This window comes from Micropterus dolomieu, linkage group LG18, assembly GCF_021292245.1.
Source record: "Micropterus dolomieu isolate WLL.071019.BEF.003 ecotype Adirondacks linkage group LG18, ASM2129224v1, whole genome shotgun sequence".
In the NCBI taxonomy this organism is placed as follows: domain Eukaryota; kingdom Metazoa; phylum Chordata; class Actinopteri; order Centrarchiformes; family Centrarchidae; genus Micropterus; species Micropterus dolomieu.
The window spans coordinates 17379160-17388453 of NC_060167.1; the positions used below are offsets into that span (position 1 = coordinate 17379160).

The 9294-nt window shown below is 43.4% G+C and overlaps 1 protein-coding gene across 1 annotated transcript in view; it reads left to right on the forward strand.

The window, feature by feature from the left end:
* The window catches only part of megf6b (multiple EGF-like-domains 6b), a 103415-nt gene that overhangs the window by 92235 nt on the left and 1886 nt on the right, over positions 1-9294 (forward strand). Inside the window, exons 18-36 of the mRNA XM_046075247.1 lie at positions 13-147; positions 258-383; positions 491-622; positions 1006-1134; positions 1243-1374; positions 1717-1845; positions 1938-2066; positions 2407-2535; positions 2616-2744; positions 3979-4107; positions 4261-4389; positions 5048-5176; positions 5370-5501; positions 5618-5746; positions 5838-5966; positions 7012-7140; positions 7323-7451; positions 8124-8252; positions 8335-8463. Of these exons, the coding sequence (XP_045931203.1) occupies positions 13-147; positions 258-383; positions 491-622; positions 1006-1134; positions 1243-1374; positions 1717-1845; positions 1938-2066; positions 2407-2535; positions 2616-2744; positions 3979-4107; positions 4261-4389; positions 5048-5176; positions 5370-5501; positions 5618-5746; positions 5838-5966; positions 7012-7140; positions 7323-7451; positions 8124-8252; positions 8335-8463 (2463 nt within the window). The remainder of the gene's footprint in view (positions 1-12; positions 148-257; positions 384-490; positions 623-1005; positions 1135-1242; positions 1375-1716; positions 1846-1937; positions 2067-2406; positions 2536-2615; positions 2745-3978; positions 4108-4260; positions 4390-5047; positions 5177-5369; positions 5502-5617; positions 5747-5837; positions 5967-7011; positions 7141-7322; positions 7452-8123; positions 8253-8334; positions 8464-9294) is intronic.

Sequence of the window (9294 nt, forward strand, 5' to 3'; positions counted from 1 at the left end):
TTCTGTCTCTAGAATGCAATCCAGGTACGTATGGAGCCGGCTGTGAGAATAAGTGTGCCTGTCTGCCAGGAGTGTCATGTAATCATGTGACTGGAGAGTGCCAACGAAAATGCCCTCCCGGTCGTCATGGAGAGAACTGTGATCAGGGTAGGTGGCCCTGCAGAGGACACGCTTTCCTCATGCAATTTAATTTAATTTGTCTTCAGACTTTTGTCCTTCCATGTTGAGACAAATCTATCCTGTGCAAACTGTGGCAGACTGTCCAGAGGGAAGGTTTGGAACAGGTTGCGTTCATCCTTGTAACTGCAGTGGCGCCCCGTGTGACAACGTGACGGGACAATGCAAGTGTCCGGCGGGGACGTCCGGAAAACACTGTGAGAGCTGTGAGTGCAGAAAGTTTGCCTTTTTTTAACAGCTGAGTACAAAATATGCACAAAAATTTTACATGATAATGATTAAAAAAAAGTGAATACGAACCTTTTTTCCCCAGTGTGTCCGGAGGGTTTCTGGGGTCCAGGCTGCGCCGAAACCTGCACAGTATGTGAGAATGAAGGCGTGTGTGATAAACACAACGGATTGTGCAACTGTGCTCCAGGGTTCATGGGCAGATTCTGCCAGAACTGTGAGTATCAGCAGTGTGCATTTTTGGTTTCCATTTCAACATTAAACAGTCAACCAGCTAAGGAGGATGGCAGCGCTGGGGAATAGTGAAATCACGCAGTGGTGCGGTTTGGATAAGAAATACAGGAACATGTTGGAAGACGGGGGAGTAGTTTTTCTCCGAGGTCACTAGCTAAAATCCTGAAAACCACCTCAGACATATTTTTTCTGGAAAGAAAAAAATATAATTCCATTTCAAACCTCCCCTGAATCTTAAAGCCTCACTTGACGGCTGGATCATAGAACTGAAACTGTCATGGGAACTCGCCACGCTTTCATGCAATCTGGTAGAGTTGGTTATGGTAGATTAGTAATGATGCCGAAGATATTTATTTCCTTGTGCAGCGTGCCCGAGTGGACGTTTCGGTCAAGGATGCCAAATGAAGTGTGTGTGTGAGAACAATGCTCGCTGTGACCCGGTGAGTGGGCGGTGTACCTGCGCTCCAGGCTGGACTGGACACAACTGCAGGAAAGGTAACGGTGCTGGAAAATATTCGTTATCAGCACAGAACTAACCAATCACCAGCTACTAACGCTGAATTATCTAAGACCATTGTCTCAAGTGTGATGTTTCTGTTGCAGCTTGTGATGCAGGGCACTGGGGGACAGAGTGTGCAGAAGCGTGCAACTGTAGAAACGGGGACGGCAGCTGTGACGCTTTGACGGGCCAGTGCAACTGTGAGGCTGGTTATACAGGGACACACTGCCATCAGAGTATGTCAAATTTAACAATCACAGGATAAAACGTGTTTCTTTTATTAAGTCGCGTGCAGTTTGTGTGCACAATGCTACCACCAGATGGTGCTAAAGGGAAATTTTCAAATGCTACATATAGTGGCTTTAATATTTTAGTTTTGTCTTTGTTTGCCTTTAGGATTTTTGCTGTGTTTAGCACTATGTGGAGCTCTTTTAAGTGTTAGGTACTTATTTTGTATTGTAGAATTGTCATTTTACAACCAATCTTTATAAAACATGCTATTGGACTTGGCATGTTCCACTTGTAGCTGTATATCACAAGCCTGTAAGTCTTAAGTTGTGTGTGTGATGTTTCTTCAGAGTGCCCAGCAGGTATGTTTGGACTCGGCTGTCGCCATCGGTGTCAGTGTGACAACAAGGCGTTGTGCGACCATGTGAGCGGAGCTTGTACCTGCCAGGTGGGATGGACTGGAACCTTCTGTGAAAAGCGTAAGAGAAGCTCCTTAATCACTAAGCCAATATTCACCTATTTAATATGTAGACATGCTAGTAACAGGGAGTCTTAACATAATGTCTTTCAGCGTGCCCTCAGGGTTTCTACGGACTGGACTGCCAGGAGAAATGTTTGTGTTTGAACGGCGGGAGCTGTGACCACATAAATGGAGTTTGTTCCTGTCCTGCTGGCTGGATTGGTCCATTCTGCAGCCTGAGTGAGTGACAGGTGCACCACAGAAGGTTATAAAGTTGACAGGTGCTGGCGTCACTCCAGTGTTGTGAAAGAAGGGTGGAATTAGAGGCTCCGATGGTTCGTATCAGGACATTTGTGTAGCAGCATCGAAGCACAGAGAACATCTTTGTAACGCTGACTCACAGTGGAACAAAAACACGCTTGAGTTATTTGGGAAAATCCAGCGCAGTCACACATGAGAAAGCTCCGACTTGATGTTCCCCATGCTATGGCCTGTATCACTTACCAGACACTGGAATTTCCACTTTTGATCAGTGAAGTTCATGAAGAGGTAATGATATTGTTTGCCCCTCTCCTGGCAGTGTGCCCAACTGGTTCCTATGGCGAAGGATGTAACCAAACCTGTAGCTGCCGTAACGATGGCATCTGCCACCCGGCCAGTGGGCAGTGTGTTTGCACACCGGGCTGGATGGGAACCAACTGCACAGAAGGTGAGTGAACACAAAACGGCAAAAGGTGATTGTCTATACGACAGGTTAAATAAGAGGTCACAAGTGTGTTTTTCTCCCAGAATGCCCCGCGGGGTTTTATGGGACAGACTGTCGGGGGCGCTGCTTGTGTCAGAACGGAGCCACCTGTAACAAGACCAGCGGAAAATGTACATGTGCCAGTGGATGGATGGGCAGAGCCTGTGAACTGGGTAAGACTCAGAGATGCTGTGAGTAAGAGTCTCCACCACCTTCAGATGGAGCATTGGAAAATTCTCATTTATTTCAACTTGGGTTTTATTTTTGTACTTTTGGCCGTCATTTAAAATAACATTCTCAGATCTGCAGCAAGTACTGTAGGTCAAAGTTGATCCAGAAAATTTGTCTTTAAACTTATGGGTGTTTAGAACAGACACTCATTTTCTCTTCCAAATATGTTAACGTGAACAATGGCACAGTGACACAACTACAAAACCAGAATTTCCTCTTTAGCCACTGCAACTGCTGCTTCTTTTTACAATCTACATGTAGAACCTTTTGCATTTTTCCAGTTATCTCCAAAAATGTCTTTGCTTATCCTTTTCCTTTTTTCCTCGTCCAAATCAAGGGCCTAACAATAGAGGTTCTTCTAGGTTGTACAAATTGTAAAGCCCTCTCAGACAAACTTCAGATTTTTGGCCAAACATGAAACAACATGAGTCAACTACACAGTTTAAATTAAATTTTCTCTCTGAACTCTCACATTCACTACATTATATTTATCGTTATGGAGGTGAATCTGATGATTTACTTTGATATGTGTATGATAAATAAGCTCGCTCTTAGTAACGCTGAATTCAGCTTCATCTTACAAAGCCATAATGATGTTGGTTATTTTGGACAGAAAAGCAGAAGAATAACATTACCTGAGCCCTGAAGTAAACAGCACGCCTGTGGTTGTTTTACTGTGCTTGGGAAATACACCAGTCTGAGTTAAAGTTGCTGCCTTCCCTCATTTGCTTTTGTCTACAGTCTGGTTATTGGTTGGCAGAGTTTGTTTCTGCACCACAGACAAGTCTGCTCTGTAAAAGTCTCTGTCGACCCGGCGATGACATTCCAGCTCCTTCTCCCCCTGAGCTCCACATCACACACTATGCTCCCTCTGTGCCTGTTACAACCTTTCCATGTCGAGCCGTGCCAGGCCCAGCCCCCTCTTCATGCTCAGGAAACCTCTAATCCTGTCCCTGGAATGTCTTTACCCTCTAAACTGCGAGGCTACTACCTCTGATTGTCAACTTCATACCGTTTCCAACTTTAAATGACTGGAAAAAACAAAGAACACGTTGCAGCCGTCAGCAGAAATACGACCCTGTTGTATGTGTTTCACATCATGATGTCTGTTTTCTTTCTCTTGTCTGGTCTCACATGCGTGTTTCTGCTCGTGCACGCTGCTGTATGTTTACACAGAGTGTGTAGTGGGTCGGTTCGGAGCAGACTGCCAGCAGCAGTGTGAATGCGAGAATGGCGGCCAGTGTGACCGGCAGACCGGGCGATGCAGCTGCAGCGCCGGCTGGATCGGAGAGCAGTGTGAGAAAGGTGAGCCAGTGTCTACTGCACAACTGTAGCAGAACTAACGAACCTAAAGGAACCTGTGACCTCATGGGAACTGCTGCGCTGTGGAAACTGCTGGACTGGCAATATTGCTTATTTTTGTTAATTATAACCTCTAATTTGCCTTTCTCTGCTCAGCATGTGAACCAGGCCTGTTTGGAGCCGGCTGTGAGGAAAGATGTCAGTGTGTGCACGGGGACTCGTGCCACCACGTCACTGGAGAGTGTCAGTGTCTGCCAGGGTGGAGAGGGAAACTCTGTGACAAAGGTACAAACCTGCAGTTAGAAGAGACTGTGGTGCGCTTGCAACACCTGGTGGACGGAGTTTGTCCTGTTACTTTAAAAATGAACCTGTTTCATTTTCCAACCACCACATGCATAGGGGAGGATTTAAGAAACTTTTACATTTTGAATCAAGGTTTTTGATGTATTACACTTAATGTTTACTTAATATTATATGTTATGTACTTATATATGCATTATATGCACTTATATTGTCTACTACTACTTACTTGTGTCTACCTTGTGTATATGAACGCTATTGCATGTCTTTTTGGGAAGAGTGATTCCTTCTTTTTTTCTCTTTTATCCCATCAAAGTTTTGTCGTGTAGAGTTCTTCTTTATCGTAATTGAGGGTCTAAGGATAGAGGGTGTTGAGGATTTTAAAGCCCTTTGAGGCAAATATATCATTTTGGTCTGTATAAATACAGTTGACTTGATGATATACCAGACTTGTGCTTGTCAGGGTTCTTATACATTTTTGCATGAGGAAGGATTTTCAGTTAAAATGACAGAGACTAGATTTATAAATCCTAGTTGATGTCAACCACTCTGTCTCTTCTCTGGGGCAAAAGTGGGGTGTATGTGCAGAATTAATTTACAGCTATAAACATCTCCCATTTGCTTTCACTTTGCTTCCATTCAGCGTGTTTGCCAGGTATGTATGGAAAGGGTTGCATGCAGCGCTGCAGCTGTGCTCAGGGCTCGTCCTGCCACCATGTCTCTGGAAACTGCGGATGTCTGCCTGGATTCACGGGAAACGGCTGCGAGCAGAGTGAGTGCTGCAGGACCAACTTCTGCCTCCACTGCTTTTCAGGCTATTTAGAAAACAAATCGGAAGCTTAGTTGGTGTTAGAAACTCAGTCTTGAATTAATAAAACACAATGAATGACACATTTATGATGCATCAGAAAGCAAGAACATCTCGAACAAGCTGCACATGTGAACTGTCTGCCTCCCTCCGCCAGCTTGTCTTCCAGGAACGTTCGGACAGAACTGTAACCAGGTCTGCCAGTGCTCTGAGACTAACCAGCTCTGCCACCCGGTGTCTGGATCATGTTACTGCGCTCCAGGTTTCCATGGCCCCAAATGTGATCAAAGTACGTAAAACTGCATATTTAAACCTGGTACACATATCACATTACACATTATTATTGGAAGTTAAGTAAAAAGTTTTAAAAGTACTAAATGTAGGGTGTTTCGATTTTATTTGTAGTTTGTGGAGAGGGTCGTTACGGTCCAGACTGTGAAAGAGAGTGCCAGTGTGAAAATGGAGGAAAGTGCGTTCCTTCCACTGGAGCCTGTGAATGTCCAGCAGGGTTTATAGGAGCACGCTGCAACACCAGTGAGTCCATCGATGGTGACGGTGAATAAATTACTAATAAATTATGGTATTGAGATGACCAGTAATGTGGTGTGTGTCTCCGTGGTGACAGAGTGTCCAGCTGGGCGTTACGGAGTTGACTGTGCTCGGGCGGCGCTGTGTGGAGACGGGGCCCAGAATGACCCGGTCACCGGACGCTGTGTGTGCGTCCCTGGACGTAGAGGAGAGGACTGTGGACACGGTGAGATTTCAGTTCTGTTCATACAACTTCAGTAACCTACACCTGGATATTCTACATTACACATAAACCCACCTGCCTCACCAATTAAATGTGAGGCAAAAAGATTAGTGGCGAAAGCTTTTGCTTCCCGTACAGGAGATCACAGGCTCGATTCCTATATTGTGACCAGACCAGTGCTTGATTTTCTAATTTAAGTATAATAAATCTTGTTCAATAACTGGAATAGAAAGTAAACAAAAATTAAGGGCAAGTTCAGTCTGCATTTCATCCTTACATGTTTGTCTGTGTAAAACATTTCTGTCACTGATTTTTTCCTAGTCAGTTTTACAAACAGAATAGTATAAGAGTTGAGTTCATGTGATGTCATGAGACGGTGAAAGTGCTTATGAAGACACTTAATATAATGTAACTGGACAGATGTAATAAATACATGTGTTACATTGGCTTTATCAGCAAACTGGGTTTATTACAGTAATTGTGCTTGTGCAATCATAGCCAGTGACACTACTACAATGTCAAACGATGTCTGACTTCAGAACTTCCTTCAGACATCATCAATTTTGTGGTTATTACAGTTTTATAGAAAGCTCTGACACAGTGCTTCGAATGTCACTGCTTTTTAATAGTGAAACAAGCCTTGAAAACACCAGTATCAGATGTGACACGACTACCCGACAGCCGTCTCAGTTTCATCTGTGACCTCTTGACCTCTGTCAGTTTGTGAACAACCTAAGATCTCTGGAGGAGCCCTCTGTTCATTTAAAAGTTTAGACAGGTTTCCATTAGTGTCAACGAAACTTTGTGCTTACTGTGACTGATTATGTAGGTCGGGCAGTTTTCACGTATGTATAAGTTCTTCAAAAACGAAGGGCGGCAAATAGCTTCTTCTAAAACAAGCCCTGACGTCTGCAAGTGGATGTACAGTGTACAGACAACAGCAGGAATAATCTTTCAGAAGAAAACCAACACTTTTGCTCTCTTGTATGTGTCTGGTTTGATAATAAAGCAGAATGTGTTTAATTTGAGCATATGTTTTCTGCCTCAGGCTGCCCTCCAGGCTGGTTTGGGGCGGACTGTGTCCAGCGCTGTAACTGCAGTAATGGCGGCGTCTGTGACTCTGCTACCGGCAACTGTACATGCGGTCTGGGCTGGGCTGGTCCACACTGCGATAAAGGTGACAGCACTCAGACTTTTATCTTGTTTCTTAATGCAGTCCGGCCTCTTCTTTCCACCTGCTTCTGCTTAGTCTCGCATACATGATCCTGCTGCAGAGAGTTAAGTCATGAGGTTAGTTTAGCTTTTTTGTTTTGTTTTTTTTGTGACTGCATCTTCTTATTTTATTCATCTGTCTCTCAGAATGTCCTGTGGGCAGATTTGGTGCCAACTGCCAGCTGAAATGTAACTGTCAAAATAACGGCACTTGTGACAGAGTGACAGGGACGTGTCAGTGTGGCCCCGGCTACTATGGACATCTGTGTGAGCACGGTGAGAACTGAACAGATAAACACACACACAGAGAGACAGAAGGGTCCTAAAGAACACTATACTCTCAATTACGATTAAAGGAGACGTCCATAATCTTGGTTTTGTCTGTGTAGCTGAAGCCTGAAACATTATATTCCTCTTAGTCATAGAGCTCCATTGTTGTCCAAAAAAAAATAAAAAATGGGCACTGTACTTTATTTTGAGTCAATCCCATACACGCATCCTGCAGCCATAAATACTCACCAAATGTATATTAATCTGCGACACTGTCTTTTTGTCACAGGCCAGAAGGTTTAATCTTTCACAATGCATTTTTTAAAATTAGCATATGTTTTATGTCAAATCTTTATATGAAAAGTAACTAAAGCTGTCAAATAAATGTGGTAAAAAGTACAATACTCATCTGATATATAGTGGAGCAGTATGGAGGAGTAGCAAGTATAAATTAGCATAAAACAGAAGTGCATGTACTTCAAAATGACAGTAAAGTACGTCACTTGAGTAAACGTACCCACCACTCTTTGATGCCCAGCCTCATCTCAAAAGGGCATTTTGTATTTATCAAAAGAACAAACAGAAAATGACATTTTTAATAAGTCAGGATTGTTTATTAATTCAGTGAGACCACAAAGGTCAGATTTAAATCTTGTGGCATGAATCCCTCGTCCTTAGCCTGTCCTCCTGGTCTCCATGGCCCGCTGTGCCAGCTGCAGTGTGACTGTATGAACGGAGCCTCCTGTCACCCCGTGTCGGGCCACTGCATCTGTCCTCCAGGACACCATGGAGCTCGCTGTCACAGAGGTCAGTCGAATCACTGCTGATTACTCCAGTATAAAAACAGGATTACCGCCACCTTTTGTGCCTAACTGATCCCCTCTCTCAGTGTGTCAACGGGGTACCTACGGTCACGGCTGCGCCAAGGTGTGTGACTGTGAGGATGACGCCCCGTGTGACCCTGTGACGGGAAGATGCCTCTGCTCCTCAGGGAAGACTGGACTCAGATGTGACATCGGTAATCTTCCATCCTTTTGCTAACTTTGAGAACACACACTTCAATGCAAGTCCATCAAAATGAAAACATGTTGCCCAACTCCTCTTCTGTGCAGCATTAAGAATAGGGGAGATTTACAAGTTGCTCGTTCAGAGGGAGGCATTTATGTTTTCTATATTTTGCACTATAAACCAGAGTGTTAAATGAGGAATTACTTTTACCTTTAATCTACTAGTTATTTATTTGTTGTCCAAGAAGTGGCATTTTTTTTAGAGGATAAAAGTGTTTAATTAAAGAATGGATGTGTTCAAGTGAAACTCAGGTTGACTTTAGAATTTATTATTATATTAATGGATAACTAATTAAGATTGAAAGATTTTATTTGCCAAACAATATTTTGAAAAGTTTGTTAAATATTTTAAGATTGTGTCCACTTGGAGTTCATATTCTATTGGATATAAACTACAACAAAAAGATGACTTGTTAATTTTAGTATGTATATGTGAGTCAACATGACTTTAAGGGATGGACTGTGTATAAATGAACCTGGAAATAACCTCAGACATGATTCTGATGAAGGCAACTTGGCCAAAAACATTTGGTGAAGCAGGTTGTACCGGAGAAGGGAGACGGATAATTTATCCTTCGGCATGAAGTTGTGTTGTTGAGCTGCCTACCATTTTAAAGGAACATCGATATTTTGGGAAATTCACTTTATAGCAAAGAGTCAGAGGTGAAGATCAATACCACTTTAAAGTTGATCTTTCAAGATCAAGTTACCCCGCCAATAGCCGGTAAGTCTAGCATGGCATAAAGACTGGAAATGGGGGGGGGGGGGGGGGAAAAAAAGAT